At 44.0% G+C, this 18,558-nt stretch overlaps 1 protein-coding gene across 2 annotated transcripts in view; it reads left to right on the plus strand.

The window, feature by feature from the left end:
• Positions 1 to 18,558, plus strand: part of LOC113663648 (alpha-1,6-mannosylglycoprotein 6-beta-N-acetylglucosaminyltransferase B-like) — a 121,639-nt gene that overhangs the window by 60,642 nt on the left and 42,439 nt on the right. For both annotated transcript variants that reach the window (XM_047814335.1, XM_047814336.1), the window contains exon 9: positions 5,398 to 5,529. In XM_047814335.1, the coding sequence (XP_047670291.1) occupies positions 5,398 to 5,529 (132 nt within the window). The remainder of the gene's footprint in view (positions 1 to 5,397; positions 5,530 to 18,558) is intronic.

The raw sequence follows: 18,558 nt of genomic DNA on the forward strand, positions 1-18,558 counted from the left end.
AACCCTCGGACTCTTTCTCTCTCAGGAACACCAACTGATGGACCATCACCAAACTTATGAAATGTTCTGTGTATGAAGAAGTTTGTAAAGCAGTTAATACACACATCTGAAAAAAAAAAAAGTGTTCTTCAAGGACTAACAGGATGCTGAAGGGTCTTTAGCTCTGAAGACGGAAAATGGTTCCAGTTTTTATTTATTTTTAAACATTTTCTTCTAGAGGTTCCTTTAAAGGATGCTACAGAAAAACGACCTGGAGTTGTTTTTTTTTTGTGCACTTCTTTAAGTGCTCACTGGTTCCTTATACTGTAGGTTAAAGAGATAAATACTGTAAAGGTTCCTCAGTTTTCACCACAGGTTCTTTAAGGATTCTTTTATTGGATAATTGGAGTAGGGCTCTTAATTTCAAAAAATTCCTCGTGGGTACTTTAAGGTCTCTTGCATAATTAAAAGGTTCTTAAAAAGGGTCTCAAAGTCTTTTTTTAAGGATAATTTTGTTTAATTTGACAAGTCACACAGTGGCTCAGTGGTTAGCACGTTCGCCTCACACCTCCAGGGTTGGGGGTTCGATTCCCGCCTCCACCTTGTGTGTGTGGAGTTTGCATGTTCTCCCCGTGCCTCGGGGGTTTCCTCCGGGTACTCCGGTTTCCTCCCCCGGTCCAAAGACATGCATGGTAGGTTGATTGGCATCTCTGGAAAATTGTCCGTAGTGTGTGTGTGTGTGTGTGTGTGAGTGAATGAGAGTGTGTGTGTGCCCTGTGATGGGTTGGCACTCCGTCCAGGGTGTATCCTGCCTCGATGCCCGATGACGCCTGAGATAGGCACAGGCTCCCCGTGACCCGAGACGTTCGGATAAGCGGTAGGAAATTAATGAATGAATTTGACAAGTCAATTCCAGAAGGAACCTTTAACTGTTCATTAAAGGGGTGAGCTTTGACAAGGGTTCTCCGAGGGTTCTTCAAGGGTGATTTGGGATCATTTATAGATATGTTTATTGGTTAATTGGATGGTTGTTGTTTTTTTTTTCAAATCTAGATAGAATCGTATTAATTTGCAGAAGGAATTTTCTTCAGTGGTACTTTAAAGGCTTATTGGATAATTATGTTGGATATTGGACTTGAGATTATAGAATCATTTCCTCAAGCAGTTTTATCTGAATTAAGACTCAGGACGAACTCCGCCTCTCAGCGCAGACCTAATCATCTGTTACTAGATCCAGGTGCCTTCGTTTGGAGTCAGACAGAGTGTGTAATTTATCAACGTAAGAACATGACAGCTTTATAATGTAAATGAATAGAACCTTAGTAAAGTAATACATTAGCATTAGCAACACACATGAGCTCTCTCTCTCCCTCTCTCTCTCTCACACACACACACGAGCTTCCATTAGACATTAAACAGGCCTCAGAGGGCTGGAGAATATTATCCAGCACTGAACCAGTTGTGTATGTGTGTGTGTGTGTGTGTGTGTGTGTGTGTGTGTGTGTGTGTGTGTGTGTGTGTGTGTGGAGTTTGTAGATGCAGCTGTTCCTCTCACCCCAGTGAGTCGTTAGCACTCCGGAGTGCACTTCAACACCATCAGCTAGGGCACATTAAGAAGAGAAAGGCTGAAGAGGGCATCCATTATCTGTGTTAAGAGGACAGAGAAGGATCTGAAATCAGCAGAGAGAGAGAGAGAGTGTGTGTGTGAGAGTGTGTGTGAGAGTGTGTGTGAGAGAGCGAGGATGAAAGAGGAAAGCAGGTTTAATGGACGCTATCATTTCCTCAGGTGTTAAGTACCGTCATCGTGACCCTCTTGTACGATCTCAGCACCTCCAGCCATACCTTCCTTTTCAACACACACACACACACACACACACACACACACACACACACACACACACACACACACACACACACACACACACACAGCTGCACTGAAGTGGAGCTCAAGCACATGCTTAAATTTAAACCTTACTCCACAGCACTTTTAATTTAAACGCTGTCCCACGTTATATAATTATAGATATAAAACACAAGCGTGGTGTTAATCCAGCTCACACACACATCCACACACACACATCCACACACACACACACACATCCACACACATCCACACACATCCACACATGCTGAAATCTAAACGCCAGCCCAGTCAGCCGGTCGTTTCATTCCCGATCGGATTTTGTCCCCAGTTTGTGCACTTTGTCGCAGTCACGCTTGACCACCCAACATTTTTTGCCTCATTTCTGTTCTTTCCTAAAACATGAGTTATTGATATGCTTTTCACTTCAGACCCCTTAAACAAACAGCGAGCTTCAGAAAGCTGTATGTGAGCGCCGAAAATTGCCTCATAAGTCATGTTCTGGAGCGGCATTGTGAAGCGTCCTGCTATAACCGAGGCTAGCCTTTAAATTCCCCATCGAGGAGACGGACACGAGGCACGTGAGGCCAGCGAGGCATTAACCCCCAGGCCATTCATCACACAGAGAGAAGGAGAAAGATGGAGACCGCTCAGAAAAAACGACATCCGACATGGCCGCTGGGAGAACAAGAGAAGAGAACAGAGCGGTGTGGATGTTAAATGTCCCCAGACGGACAGGGAAACAGAGAGAAAAGGATTTCGGCTTTCAGACACGGTAAATCCTGTGATTTGTCTGACGAGCGTCAGCTCTGATTGAAGAGCAGCCTGACACCAGACGAGGGGGAAAAAAGAATGGCTCTCTAAAATGACATGTTCCCAGAAAATGAACTAGTTGGTAGTTAAGGTGCAGGAGAGACCTTTGAGTCGGAATCCGAGGCTTGTCATGCTAGCAGGAGACTCTGACAGGACACACGTCGCTTGTGTCACTACTGATTAGTGTCCTGGTGGCCTGTCTGTAGTACATTAGTGCTGTAGTCTGTGGTTCTTTAACCCTTAAAGGTGCTAGATGGAACCTTCTCAAGAATCCGAAGCATGTATGATGAACATTTTGCTGTTTTTAAGTTCAACACTAATCTTCTTCATTTTGTCCAGTGTTATAGATAGCTCGCTATTTTCCCAAAGGTTCCAGTCGTATCACAGAGTCTGGAATGTCTCCGAGAACTGACCAAGAACCTTCCAGTGCTCCATTTTTACAGAAAGAGGAACTTATTGTTTACTCCACGGAATGGACTTCAATCAGCTCATTGTATCAGTTCTAAATAGTTTGGTCACGGGGAGCCTGTGCCTATCTCAGGCGTCATCGGGCATCGAGGCAGGATACACCCTGGACGGAGTGCCAACCCATCACAGGGTACACACACACTCTCATTCACTCACACACTCACACACTACGGACAATTTTCCAGAGATGCCAATCAACCTACCATGCATGTCTTTGGACCGGGGGAGGAAACCGGAGTACCCGGAGGAAACCCCCGAGGCACGGGGAGAACATGGAAACTCCTCACACACAAGGCGGAGACGGGAATCGAACCCCCAACCCTGGAGGTGTGAGGCGAACGTGCTAACCACTAAGCCACCGTGTCCCCCTCATTTGTGTTCGAATCCAACTAATCAGATTGGAACTTGGGGCTGAGATGATCCTGGGTTCCATCTAAAGTGTGGAGAAACTTTTTACTGAGAAAAAAACTGAGGCAGGTTTTATTGATTTATTGACTCGTTGGTTGCGGTCTATGTGCTTGCACTGTTGTGCTTGCATGCACTGTTGCTGGAGGCAGGTGCACAGTTGGTCAGTTTTCAGGACTGATTTTGTGTGTGTGTGTGTGTGTGTGTGTGTGTGTGTGTGGTGGTGGTGGTGGTGGGGGGGGATTATCGACCGGACCACACAACAAACACACAAAAACTCATTACGCGCTGATTTACTCGTCTGCGGAGTCGCTCAGAGTCATTTGTAAACATTCCCAGTAAGCGATCGTCGCTAACGCGACATGATGACGGATCGCCAGTAAACGACTCATCACTTCTGGACGCTCACAGATATCCATACGAGATGGAGGACAGCGTTGATGCTCTGTCACATCGTGGTAACACCGACATATCTTTATTATCACTCTCATAATTAATAAGTAGAGTGTGGAACACTCCTGTAAATGAGTCCTGGCTTCTGATTGGTCAGAGGATGTCGATGAAGTTTCTATAACAGCGTCGTTAAAGTAATCGGCTTGTTCCGACACATGACTTGTTTCTATAGCAACAGCTCATTCACAGGGACACGTACAGTAAATGGGTAAAATTACTCTTTAGACGTGAACGTTTTTTTTTTCCTTTCTGTCTGTCTGATATCTTTTATTGCACACTTGTTTTTTTTTTCTTCTGCCGCACAAAAAGAGCCGAGGGTGGACTTTCTGGAACAGTAGGACTGAGAGACAAGAGCGAAATGAGATAAGCAGGAGGTCCCCAGAAAAGCTTGTGTTCAATAATAAATTCTCCTCCGTATCTTTCACACCAAACCCAGGAGTGTGTGTGCTCTCAGAGTGTGTTGTCTTTTACAGAGACTTTTCCTTCTCTTTCTCTCATTTCCTCTGCAGCTTGTTCTTGTGTGCTGCGTAAAACAAATAAGGGAATGAAAGCATTATTAATTGTTCTTAAATGACTGAATGATGGAATTTGTGTTTACGGTGTTTATTGTGGTGCTTGTTGTGGTGTTTATTGTGGTGGTGCCCCCCCACCTCCCCGCGTTCTGACCCAGTCTTCTGTCCCTGCGTTTTGTCCCTGTCTTCTGACCCTGCGTTTTGTCCCTGCACTCTCTGACCCTGTGTTCTGTCCCTGTGTTCTGTCCCTGCACTCTGACCCTGTGTTCTGACCCTGTGTTCTGTCCCTGCATTTTGTCCCTGTGTTCTGTCCCTGGGCTCTGACCCTATGTTCTGTCCCTGAACTCTGACCCTGTGTTCTGTCCCTGCACTCTGACCCTGTGTTCTGTCCCTGCACTCTGACCCTGTGTTCTGTCCCTGCACTCTGACCCTGTGTTCTGTCCCTGCACTCTGACCCTGTGTTCTGTCCCTGCACTCTGACCCTGTGTTCTGTCCCTGCGTGTTGTCCCTGCACTCTGTCCCAGTATTCTGTCCCTGCACTCTGACCCTGTGTTCTGTCCCTGCGTGTTGTCCCTGCACTCTGTCCCTGTATTCTGTCCCTGGGCTCTGACCCTATGTTCTGTCCCTGAACTCTGACCCTGTGTTCTGTCCCTGCACTCTGACCCTGTGTTCTGTCCCTGAACTCTGACCCTGTGTTCTGTCCCTGCACTCTGACCCTGTGTTCTGTCCCTGCGTGTTGTCCCTGCACCCTGTCCCAGTATTCTGTCCCTGGGCTCTGAGAGTTTTCTGGTGCTGTGATATAGATGCATCAGATATGAAGGCTTGTGTTGCTATAGCAACAATATAAACTGCTGTCAGTCACTGATACAGAAAAATAATCACATTTACTGTGTTTTTTCCCATCAGGTTCCTGGGTGTTCCACCTGGAAGAGGAAGCTGCCCACTGACTGGACCTTTGCCCTTTGACCTCATCTACACTGACTACCATGGGTTACAGCAAATGAAGCAGCACATGGGGCTTTCCTTAAAGAAACACAAGTCAGTGGAACAGTTCTTCTCTTCTCTCCTCTCCTCTTCTCTTCTCTCCTCTTCTCCTCTCATTTTCTCTCCTCCTCTCCTCTCTTCTCCTCTCCTCTCCTCTCATTTTCTCTCCTCTCCTCTCCTCCTCTCCTCTCTTCTCCTCTCTTCTCCTCTCCTCTCTTCTCCTCTCCTCTCATTTTCTCTCCTCTCCTCTCTTCTCCTCTCTTCTCCTCTCCTCTCATTTTCTCTTCTCTCCTCTCCTCCTCTCCTCTCTTCTCCTCTCCTCTCATTTTCTCTCCTCTCCTCTCCTCTCTCCTCCTCTCCTCTCTTCTCCTCTCCTCTCATTTTCTGTCCTCTTCCTCTGACTCATTTTCTTTCTTTCAGAACAGTCTGATTTACAAGACGGCAATTATCTTGAATCGCTTTAATTAGCGCTATGCTTAATCAGTCCTCCACTCTCTCTCTCTCTCTCTCTCTCTCTCTCTCTCTCTCTCTCTCTCTCTCTCACACACACTCACACACACACACACACACACACACACACTTCATGCTCTGTACTTCTCATTTCTCTTCCCCCGAGGCTGAGATTTAACTTCATCAAAACACAGTTACAGATGAACAAGTCCCCCCCCCCCCACACTGTTGCTTATTTTCCTATACAAAAACAACCCCAAGTGATTTTTTCCTCTTTATATTACACCAGTTTGCTGCAGTGAGATGTACAGAGACTGAGGAATATCATGCACATACTGGAGCATAACGATCATGAACTGAACCGGACCAAGAACACACACACACACACACACACACACACACACACACACACACACACACACACACACACAGTGCAATAGATCAGAAGATCTTGATGTCATGTCTGGTAACTACAGCTCAGATTCGGTGCCCATGACCTTGCTGAAGGTGGTGATGATCGGATTGAGCCGGACTCATGTCTGATCTTCACCTACACACACAGCAGCCTGACAAATCACGCCCTTTCCTCACAGCACACCATTAATCAGACTGTAGAGCACTCACTGCTTCCCTTCCAGGACTTTTATGACCCTCTATAATCACCATCTCCACTTCATTAATAATGCATTAGCAAAAGGTCGAGGCAACACCGCTCTGTACGTGTCACTATCCACACACACACACACACACACACACACACACACACACACACACACACACACACACACACACTTCAATCTCTATGCTGTAACATCTACTATCATATTTACATTTCAGATTTACTGAGATGTATTTACAAAGTTATTAATATTTGATGTTATTCTTCAACATTGACTATCATTGTGGTGTTGGACAGAGCAGCTGAGAAGGTCGAGATGGAGAGAGCGAGAGAGATAGATTGAGAGAGAGCGAGAGATAGAGAATGAGGAGAGAGAGAGAAGGAGAGAGCAGCGAAGCGTATCGGTATAGGAGCAAAACAAGAGGAGAGAGAGAGAGCGCGAGCGCGAGAAAGAATGGAGGAGAGGAGCGCGAGCAGGAGAGCGAGCGAGCGAGGGACGAGAGCAAACGAGGAGAGAGAGAGAGAGAGAGCAGAGAGAGAGAGCGAGAGAGAGAGAGAGAGAGAGAGAGAGAGAGGAGACGAGAGAGAGCTTAGAACAGATCATTCTAGCTATAGGACGCGCGCGCGCACGCACGCGCTAGAGATCTCTCTAGAGCTCAGACTTTGCTTCTCCTATCTCTCTCCCTAACGAGTAGCACGCTATCACTCATTCTCTATCGTATCTATCTCTCTCATATCTCTAGCTGTCTCTCTCTCAATTTCGCTCTCTCTCGATTTCTCTCTCATTACTCGCTCTCTCGCTATCTGTCTCTACGCTCACACGGCACTCAGTCTCTCTCTCTCTCTCGCTCTCAGTCTCTCGCTCTCTCCTCTCTCTCTCGCTCTACTCTCATATCTCTGTCTCTCTCTAAGGATGCACTTGTTTGTGTGGACTGAATGTCCAACTATTTTGCACGTGATACATTTGTGGCTGCCGTCCGGTTGTTTTTTTTAAACGTGTCTTTACATCACGACTCTTTGTCTGATGACTCTGTGAATCTCAGAGCTTTTTGTATGCAGCTTCTTTCAGAGAGTTGTATGGATGTTATTGTGCGCTCTTCTGTCTGACTTTGACCGAATAAAAGCTCTCGTCGTCCGTGAACAGAAAGGTGTGATTGCTAGCGATCGGCTTCATTTCGAAACTGTCATTCTAGCTTTAGATTATAGCGCTGGGAAGCTTGGACTCACTGAATGACAAAACTCTCTTTTCTAGCTGAGAAATTAGAGGCGTGTGGAGACTCTGCTGGGTTCAGAATCAGGGGATTTTGTTGTCAGAAGCTCTCGCTGTTTGTATTCATCCCTCATCCCTGCTGCATTTAGCTGACTTATAAAAAAAACACATCCATTTTTTACCTGTACAGTTTAAACTCTGTCGATGAAACCGTCAGAGGATCAACTCTCATTTCCAGCTCAGCTTCACATTCAGTGTATTTATATACACGTTCTGATCAATTCCCATCCTTCTGTTTTCTAGGTGCATATCCGGTCATAGACACGTTTGGGACAGAGCTCGGCGTATAACCACGAGGAATATGCGACGTTACACGGCTACAGGACAACTGGGGTCTACTGGAACCTCAACACCAGGCAATATCATGACCCATTGTTCCGTAAGTCCAGAGCCTCTGGAAAAGTCCATCTCGATTTCAGCAGGAAATTTAGCACATTGCTTTTACTGACCAAACTGTAGCACTGATCGATTCTCAATGCTGATTGGTCAGCTCTGTGCTGGGTTCTTTTCCAGAAATATTTCATTTGGTAATCATTATTTCCATAAATCTTCCAATCTCTTTGCAGAGAATCCATTTCAAAGCAATTTCATGATTAGAAATACAATTTACATGCAAACTGCCCAACCTTCACCTCTCTCTCTCTCTCTCTCTCTCTCTCTCTCGCTCTCCTCTCTCTCTCTTGTTCTCTCTAACAAGCTCACACCCCAGATAACTCCTTTATGGGCTTCGTCTCCGAGGAGCTGAGAAAACCGAGAAGCACAACATCCAGCAGAACAAAGTGAAGAACATGGCCGTCGTCTACGGCAAGGGAAGCCAGCATGTGGAAAGAGTGAGAGAGGAGGAGAAGGAGGAGGATGATGATGATGATGGAAATAGAAATGCTGACCTAGAAACAGCTCCATTTCACTTAAATCTTATTCAAATAGCCCAGTCATGATCATCAGTTTCCTATTCCTCACTTCAGTGATGGTGTCCTGTGGTTATTAGGACCGAGCGAACACTCCCACGTTAGCGGTGTTTGTGCCTCTACTTTCAAGTCTTGTGCCTCTGTTATCACTACAACCGCGAGATTTGTCAAAACTTAAGCTAAAATGTAATTGTAATTACTATATTTAATTAATTTAAAATGTAATTAATAATAAAGTGGGGTCTCCGATTTTGAAAGCCAATGTTGACATATGAAAATCACAAACAACACGCCCCTAACCCAAATGGGTCCCACCCCTGTCTCGATAGCTCCGCCCACACATACATACGTAACCCAGGCGACTAACAGAAAGAAACGTGTCTTTATCATAGCTGAAGGGAAGAACAATACGATTGTAGATAAACAAACAAGCAAAAATGCCACACAAGCATAATGATGTAAAGGACAAAGGCATATATTAGTTCTGTGTAACAAAGCAAAACCAACGTTACTCACCTATCGAGAAGGAAAAAAGCGCCTCGGCGTCTTAAGTAAAGTCGGCCACATATTCACAGGTCGGAGTTTCCCGAGTCGATAACACCAGAGCTAAACGCAGTTACTACACAAAAAGCGGGTGTAGCTGCCTCACTACAATACTAAGATAGAAAAGAGGTGTTATTTGTGTAGTAACAGCGTTTAGCTCAGGAGTTATTGACTCGGGAAACTCCAACCTGTGAATATGTGGCCAACTTCCTGCTCCTTCAGTTCTCTCCAGCGCTGGAAAGCTGATCCTATATTAACACGTCCTACTTCTTGTCCTTATCGTAAGTCTTTCTTCTCTTTCTTTCTTTGTTTTTATCCTCCATGTCGATGTTAAAACCGCTTTCTGCTAATGTCACACACGCGCACCGAACACTCTCTCCGCCCATATTGACAAAGACACGCCCCTTTCTGCTCATTGGCTACACGTTTGTTTTGATTTTTGTTTTGATTTTTGTTTATTATCGGCCTCGACTCGGTTTCTGAAGCGTTTCTCAAAATCTGAGGACCCCACCTTTATGTCAATAATTAATCATTAACATTCATCTTAAAACCCGAGGCCATTCTCTGAAGCCGCACTCGATAAGGTTTCTGTCGAAGAGCAACGCAAACAAGTCCGAGAGAAAAGGATAAGCGCGGGTAGTCTGGGCAAAGAGTCTATAAGCCTGTGGACTTTCTTTAATTAGACTCAAAATGACTTCGCAAAGGGACGGTCTGTGGAAGAAGCTCTGGATCGTGGAACGACACACGACATGAGAAATGGGATTGCGGTCTGAATTTATGTACAACTGAAGTCGAGAACATTAACAATCGCTCGACATTTGTTAACTGTGTACAGAGAGGTACTGTAAAACAAGGACGAGTTGAGGTACTGAGGAGCGTGGTGGCCCGCGATGGTTCTCGTTTCTTTTACCGCACGCTGTTTTTCACTTTCACTCTGCGCGCGTCCTCCTCTTTGTCTAAACTACAACGGTTTCTCTCTTTTTCCTGAATGCCGTCATTCATGATGCAGCTGCAGGTGAGTTTACTTTGAGTGTATGGACTTGTTTGATTGAGATTTCACTGATCACACATTATTTTCATGATATGCCCGAGGCAACACGACCCAGGGACGTGGAAAACGAAGGATAGAGATAGAGTAGATGAAGTAGGGAAAGTAAGGAGTGTAAGTATAAGTGATATAGTATATGAAAAAGATGTGCAGCTTGGCAGCTGGATATATAGATAGAGTATATGCTAGTATATATAAGTATATATATATAGATATAGATATATGATAGTAGATATATAAAGAATAATGAAAAGCATGATGAAATTAAAATTAACTACTAAGAAAAGACAAAGAAGGTGTTTTGTAAAGAAGGTGTAAAGATAAAAGTAGGTGACATATGGGACACAAAGCACAACAGAGGACTCGTACCGGAAGTCTACAATCTAGGACCTATAAACATAATATGAAAAAATTAGAAAGGAAAACAGTAGAAAGGTAGAAGAGTTAGGAAGTGTATTAAAGAAGAGAGAGAGTCAGTTTGTATCAAAAGTGAAAAATGAATTGTTTGTGTGATAAGTTGGTCGTTGTAACAGAGTGGAATTAAAAGTTAAAAAAGATGTATATATAATATATTTGTTTAACTCGTGGAGTTACTTACCACAAGAGGGGCATAAAAAACAAAAATCGGCATTGTTTATATAGGCTCACCCCATATATTTCCTCTTTTTGTTCCTCCAGTTTTCTTTCTCGGGTGATTATTTCTGCATCTGATATGAATTTTACTGATGTATTTTATTACCACAAACTACAGTATATGATTTTGACAGTAAAATTATTGGATTTCCAGGTTAAATAAACACCCATCCTGTGGTTTTCATGCACTCTGCCTCGCTGAAAGCTTACGCATCACAATGAGGGTGATGGTTGTCTGGGGTTGGTAGCTTAGCGTAACTTATAGGAATCCTGCAAATCGATATTTCAGGTGTTCCAGCTGTCCTTAAAAATGGGGTCTGAACTGGAGAGCGGTGATCATTAATCCATCGGTCTCTCAGGACTGGTTGACGGAAATTCACTCCCAGTCAGAGCGAACCTATTGCTACTGACTTCTGGAATTAGATTGGTTCCTTGAGAAATTCCATCAGCCCACGGGTCTGCTGAACTTACATGTGCCGCTTGTCGGTTACGGTACTGGGGAAGTGATGTGGAGGTAGGGGTGTTCCTGAGCTCCCCTTTTTTCCCTTCCTTCTTCCGTCTTCCTTTCCTTTGGTCTCGTTCTTTCCTTTTTTTTCTCCTCTTTTCCCCTTTCCGATTCTTCCTAGTGTTTTGTTTCCATGCTCGGGTGTGGCGCCTTCGATGATAGTTAAATTCATAAGAAGTTATAATGGAAAACGTTGTTTTTTTAATGACTGTGGTAAATAGGATCACAGGGCTGGACGTTTCACAAGTCTTTTAGGTTAGTTAGAACAGAATTGGAGTTTTGTGTACTATTTTACTCCAGGTCTGACTATAAAATTGATGTGGTAACGGTTCTGCTTGTACAATTGGCTCTCTTTTACTGTGATTATTGCAGAGCTGAGAATTGTTGGATCCTCAAGAGCAGATTGCTGGCATCTGTGTGTGGATGGAAAAAAGTTTCACGCCTCCTCTGAGAACCTGCTTATTTATGCATGCGAGCTCTTCATCAACCATCCTCGGATTTATCATTCTCCTCCCAACATAGTTTCTTTCTTTTACGCATGACCTTGTTGATTTTAATATTTCTAATTGTCTTTCCTATGTGTTTCTCTTCTTTCAGTGCAATTCCTCTACACCTTTTCTATTGTTCTTCGATCCCCTCTTCTCTGACACTTCTATCTTAATTTCCTCATTGTCTACCCACATCTCTTTTGTACTTGTGAATCTGCTCTAAGCTCTCGTACTCCTTAACCTTTTTAAATCCCTTTCTCTTGTCCAGCGAGTATTTTCTACCCCCAGTCTCAGGAGATCATGTGAGTAAAAGGAGGTTAAAGGGGGGCGATACGGTGGCTTCCCCTAATGGTCAAAATTTTGACCAGTGGTTCATTCAACAACCAGAATGGTATTTATGCTCTACTCAAATCTGGGAATTTTATCAGTCTATTCTTTGCTGATCCCTAAAATGCCTGCGGTGGACAGTAGACAAACATTTATTATAATCGCCCCATCAGCAATCCTTAGCTTCAACCTGGACATTTTTTTAATTGGCCATCCTGTAGAGATTTTAATTGTTTAGCCTGAATAACTAAGCCTGTAGTGTTTATGGTATTTCTCTGTAACGTTACATTATATAGCCTAAAGATGTGTGCGGTCCATGAACCATCACTCCCCAATATGTGTTTCTTCCAAAAAAACAGCACCGCCAAAAAGTCAGATACAAAGAATGCTCTAGCACTTGTCCTTGTCTCGATGCTCTACCCTTAAGCTTTCCCTTTCACTAGGGGGGGGGGACTAAGAGGCCCCCCCAAACTCTATAACTCGATAACACCTATGTGAAAAAAGCAGAGATCCATTAAAAGACATTGCGTGTGGAGATGTGGAGGGTTATAATGAAGAACCTCATTATTTGTGTCTGACAAAGAGCCCTGACTTCTGAATCAACCACATTCCTTGGACACTTTGAGATAAATGCGGACTGGAGTTTCTTAAAATCCCCCAGCATCAGCGTCTGATCTCACTATGCTTGCTAGCTGATAACACTATATTCCCTTCACTACAACATCTAGTAGAATGCTCTGCAGGAGAGTGGAGAGCACATATGGTTCAGGAAAAAAAACGATGGTCAGGGAACCACGGTGCATTGTGTATATATTGTTTTATATAGCTAAGCCCCCAGCCTTTAGACTTGGTTTACATTATGAACACCAAACATTATCAATGTACTGAGACAGATTTCAAGGTGGGGGGAGGGGGGGGCAAGTCTCCTTGGGGGGCACGGTGGCTTAGTGCTTCGCAACGTTCGACTCACACCTACAGGGTCGGGGTTCGATAGCGGTAGGGTTAATAGAAAAATGAGTGAGTGAGCGAGATGAGAGAAGATGAGAGAGAGAGATATGATGAAGGGTGTGAAATTCCTGTGATTTGTGGAATTTGAAGTGTTGGCATGTGAATGATGTGAGAGCTGAGATATGAGATATGAGGAGGGGGAAGATGGGTCTAACAGTTTGTTGTCAGTTAAAAAGAGATGACCCGTCAAACACTTACCACAGATTGTCAATTATAATTTACTTCAGGTTAAACTAATCATGTCAATAAATGATCACTCAGTCTCAGGCATAGGATGAAGCTTCCTGCTATTATAAATACCAGTTTGTTGAAGTTGGAGTGGAGACCCATCCAATCTCCCCCACCTGCGATATGGAACCTGATTATGTTTCTTGGGATTGTGGAGATTTGCCTTTTTAAACTCCACTGAAATATGAATCTATGCACCGGTTTCTCGAGAACCATCTTTCAAACTGATCCCCTTTCTTTCTTTAGCATTAAATAATGGAGGAATCTCCCTAATTCGTTGGAAATTCTTAGTGGAGCATCAGATATGGGATCCTTGTGCCTCCCATCATGATACTACACCACCCATGTTAAGTTTAGAGTAAGCTGGTTAGTAAGACCAGTGGATTAAGTCAACAAGCAACAGCTCAATATGGGTAGACATCAAGATTGAAAACCTGAACCTGAATCCAAACAGACCTGAGTGAGAGAAATGCAATATTGGATTGTAATTACTTAATGAATCATTCCTAAACTGTGAACATGCAGAAAAGGTCTTTTCTTCTCAGTGCGTTTAATACCCGCTTTCACCTCACTCACCGTCCGACACCCTTCCCCTGGCGCCACTGGTGGCATTTGTACATTCCTCGGGAGTTGGCCAATGAAAATTTTCAGATTTTTATGATTTGGCCCCCAGTTACTAATTAAAAAAAAAAACAAGAAAACGAAAAACCCCCCTAAATCCCTATTGATTGAAAATTTTTTTGAGCCGACGTTGTGATTACTATCCATATATGCCCAATCTTTTCTTGTTCTTCGTCTACAAAAGAGTCCGATTAAATTCTGGATTTATGTTCCCTGCACTCTTAAAATTTCCAACTAGGACTTCTCCTTTAGACCCCTTTTCCTACACTTTTATTTCACCTCTCTCTTTATTCAAACCATACATTCGATGATACACGCACGAAACCACAGTTTAACCCATGATAGACCGTTTAGATTTATCCACGCCTACCACAGTTGGAACTATTCATAAATAAAAAACAATGGCGTTCTTGCCCCTACCCCTAGAATGCCAATTTTAATGTTTTTTCCACTGCACCATGAATTCAATTATATAAACATTCATGAAGCCTATTAAGCATTTGGACACCCCTTTTTTTCTTACAGTGTTCTCATGTGGGCCAGATTATCAGACTACCCAGTCATATATTTAGTCTCTCATTCTTGTTTTCTGTTAAATCTCTCTACATGCTTTTGTTTTAGATCCCATGATCGACCCCCAATTCCCCAGACCCTGTCCTGCTAAAAACCCCAGTCAGCCTTAATGCTAAATGTATGTTATTTATATCCCACCCACCCACACATCACACCCACCATATTATATAACCTAATATATAGATATATAATAGAATTATTACCTGAAAAAGACCCTCTGATCTTTACTCATAAAAGATGATCATATTATGATTGTCTTAACTGGTAAGCTATACAGGTATATCACAGAAAATAGAGGGATTGGATAGAGGACCAAGGTAGAGGACCAGGGAAGGCAAAGTGAGCGGGTGATATCGACTTTAAATGTTGAACCTATAAATCCAAGTACATAAACATGTGCTTGTTTGTTTTTTGTGGTGAAATCAGAGGAAATGAGCAAACTCGGGGCTCTGACCCTGTAGTTCCTTTAGAGCTTTGGTTCTCTTAATTCCACCCAGACTATACCCCCCCCCCTCTTCCTGCTGTATAAAGGACATCTTAGGTTTACCCCAGTCGACGGAGGCGCAGGTCTGGGCAGGCGTCATAGCCGAAAGGAGGAGGAGGGGAAGGTTTGGGAGGCAGGACTGGGGGCCAGTAGCATTTTAGGGGGCGGCCTCCTCGGCCAGAGGAAGCTTTGTTCAGGAAACGTTTTCCTTGCCCCCCACTTACGTTCACTCCCCTAAGTTACCAATGATTCATTAGGTTTGATCCCTTTATTAATCAACTTCGTTCATTCATAATTTTGCGGCATGCATATCTCCCCCAAGAGGCCACTTACTCCAAGATCTCCCCCACATCCTTGGGGAAAGGGTGCCAGAATTTTGGCATGAATAGATAACCTTGCGAGGTAATAGGGAAAGAGTTGTTGAATGTGTCCCAGACACAAAACATGTGAACCCCTGGCCCCCCCCCCCTCTTTTCACCCTGTGCCCAACCCTCATCAAAGGGCCACATTCAACACCCCCTCTCACACCCCCCTTCCACCCTCACCATTCACTCACCCACACACCACTACTGGAAAATTTCTCAGAGATGCCCAACCCTCACCCCCCCCCACTTGTCATAATCACACCCGGACCATCCGCCCGTAGTGGGATTTTATTTTGCCGGGCGAGGTGCAAAAGGACGGCAAAACTTGGACGGAAAGCGCCAGACACGTGTTAGAATCTTTAAAACCACCCCTGACGGGTCTCTCCCTACTTCCCTCTTTCCCCGTTCCCGGCCCCCCGCCGCTCCCCCCCCCGCCTTCCCACCGGACGCCCCCCCTTTGCAGCGTTATGAACATTGACACATTCCTTTCTTTTATCCCACCCCCCCTCCTCTCTTCTTCCTTCCCAGCCAACAACAAATTTAAAAGTTATTTTTTTCGTGATCTTCTCTTCTCCCTCTTCCCGTCTACTCCCCCCCTCGTTTCTATTGTTCCCACTTGCTCGTCCCTTCGTCGAACCTTCTCCCCCCTCTTCGATACCCACCAACACATGCTGAGGTTTTGTCGTGTGACCGGCTACTTACAGTTGCTCCAACCAACTTTTAATCGTCCACTTTTATTTCCCGTGCCCCCCCATTAGGTACCACAAATTAACCACATGGTAATTGAATTTTCGTCATTCTGTAAAATCTATTTAATGATTCCATATCTGCTGATTAATCATTACATGTTTAAGGACGTTCCTTATTTTTCTTTTACAACAAAATGTATATAAACTAGGATTTTGTTTCGATATCGTTCCTCTCTGTTGGTTTATTCCTCCCCCTCCAATTCTGTGTTTTCGGTCATCGAAATATGTCTGTTTCGAACTGCTTTGCGTGCTCCCTGACCAAGGTTCTGACGATTCAAACTGACTCCCCCCCCCTTTGGACCAGTTCCCCAGATTGAAGCTTTTTGAACACAGCCGCTTTTTAAAACCTGCCTTCCTGAATTGGCTTTTTTCCTCCTTTTATGCCGGATTAGCTTTTCTAAATAATAATTTAATTTAACACTTAATAATAATCTAATAATAAATCAGCTCATTTCATCTGAGTCCTGCTAGATTCTTGTTTCCCCTTTGTCACAGATTTTTTTGTATACCCCCCCCCTTCGTCAGCCTTTTTAACCTTTCCTCCAGCCTCCTTTCATTTCTTCTCGACTAGGTCTCGCAGCTTTTAAATAAGAAATTCATTTAATATCCATTCATTTTACCCTTTCTTTCTCCCTGTCCGCAAGTCGCGATTTTAATATTTCCAACTTTTTTTTCTCATCCTTCCTTCCCCCCCTTTCCGTCCCCCTTCTCCCTCCCGTGTTGCCTAGTCTTCAGAGATCCGGACACTCCTGCCCCACACCCGCTAACCCATTATGGAATAGCGATACGTTTATGCCCCAATGAGGCTTTCTGTACACAGTGACGCTGCCTTTAGGTGTGACCCGGGGGGAAAGTCGATTATTTGAGGTCCCTTCCTTTCGGTGCTCTACGTGAACAGTTGGAAGCGTTTTGGAATTTCACTCTAACCACTGCAGGGCTCTAACCTACGTTTTGGTCTTGGCCCTCTTGAGGCCTTGAACCTTGAAAACAGTCCGCAATATAGCATCCTAGACCACGATTTTAGAATCCTAAAAATAACCCCCTCCTATTACCATTTTTTTAAGGGACACGCCGGGTGCCGTTCCCGGTTGCTGGCAGGATACATTACACAGTGAGTAGACTCAGATTGAGCTGTATTTTTTGAATCATGGTGATCGTTGTTATTTAATGAACGTCCCCCGGTTTCTTCTGCCTTTTTTTACCCTGAAAAACAGTCCCTGTCAGTTTAAGATGCTGAGCAGTATTTAACAAAACATCTTAATATGAGGCTGCAATTTAGTTTTGCTCCTTTTAAATAGTTCTGGTTTTGTAATGATTCAACCTCAATTTATCAGGCATTATCTGGCGTTTACTATTCCAACACAACATTTTCCCTGTTGTATTCATATTCTAGCCAGCCCTACTAAGATTTTTTAAAAGCCACCCCCCTTGCATCACCCCTTCCAGTTTTTTGTTCCCATTTTTTTACCCATATTCTTTTTAGACCCCTGCCCCTAATCTTGCGCTGTACTCACGACCCATGACCAGGGCCCCTTACCTGGCAGAAACTTTCCAGTCCATCACATAGGATGACCCCTATGGTTATATCCCCATTGCGTAACTTTTGGCGAAGGTCCTCATAGTTTGCTATTTTTGCACCCCACTTTGGCATATATTTACCTTATCTCTTTACAATATCATTTCAAATTTGTAAGTTGTTTCTTATTCGTTTTTATTTTTTTTTTCACAATTATTTTACCGAACTTTCTTTGTTCCCGCCCTAATTTTTTCCTATTTACATGTCACTTTTTGATACTGAAGCGTACAATCTTAGCTTCTGTTTTTTTCAAAAGTGTTCTCTTCCCTCACTTTCTTACAGCCACTTAAATATATTTTTTTTTTCTCTTTGCTCCCCCCACACTCATAGGTACAAGAGACCTACCGGTTCTTTTTCCCCATGTCGCACCCCGTGAATTCCTCCACCACTCCACCTTCACTAACTTGGTATTTTATTTACTTATTTACACTGGGATCTTATTTGGTTTTTTCCCCCCTTTTCTTTTTTCCCCCTTTTTTTTTCCTCCCCCTTTTTCCCCCTTCCCCTCTGTTTTCTTATTGTTCCCCCCCTCCCCACTAGGAGCACATTCCTAGCGCCCCCTGACCTTGCGTCCTCCGGCCCACGTTGTTTTCCCCTTATTTAACACCCCCCACCATCACCCCGGACTGCTGCCTCAAAGGACCTTTCCAACAGCTCTACGCCAAGCGCCACCAAACCACCACCTGAC

Source organism: Tachysurus fulvidraco, chromosome 5 (assembly GCF_022655615.1).
Source record: "Tachysurus fulvidraco isolate hzauxx_2018 chromosome 5, HZAU_PFXX_2.0, whole genome shotgun sequence".
Taxonomy (NCBI): domain Eukaryota; kingdom Metazoa; phylum Chordata; class Actinopteri; order Siluriformes; family Bagridae; genus Tachysurus; species Tachysurus fulvidraco.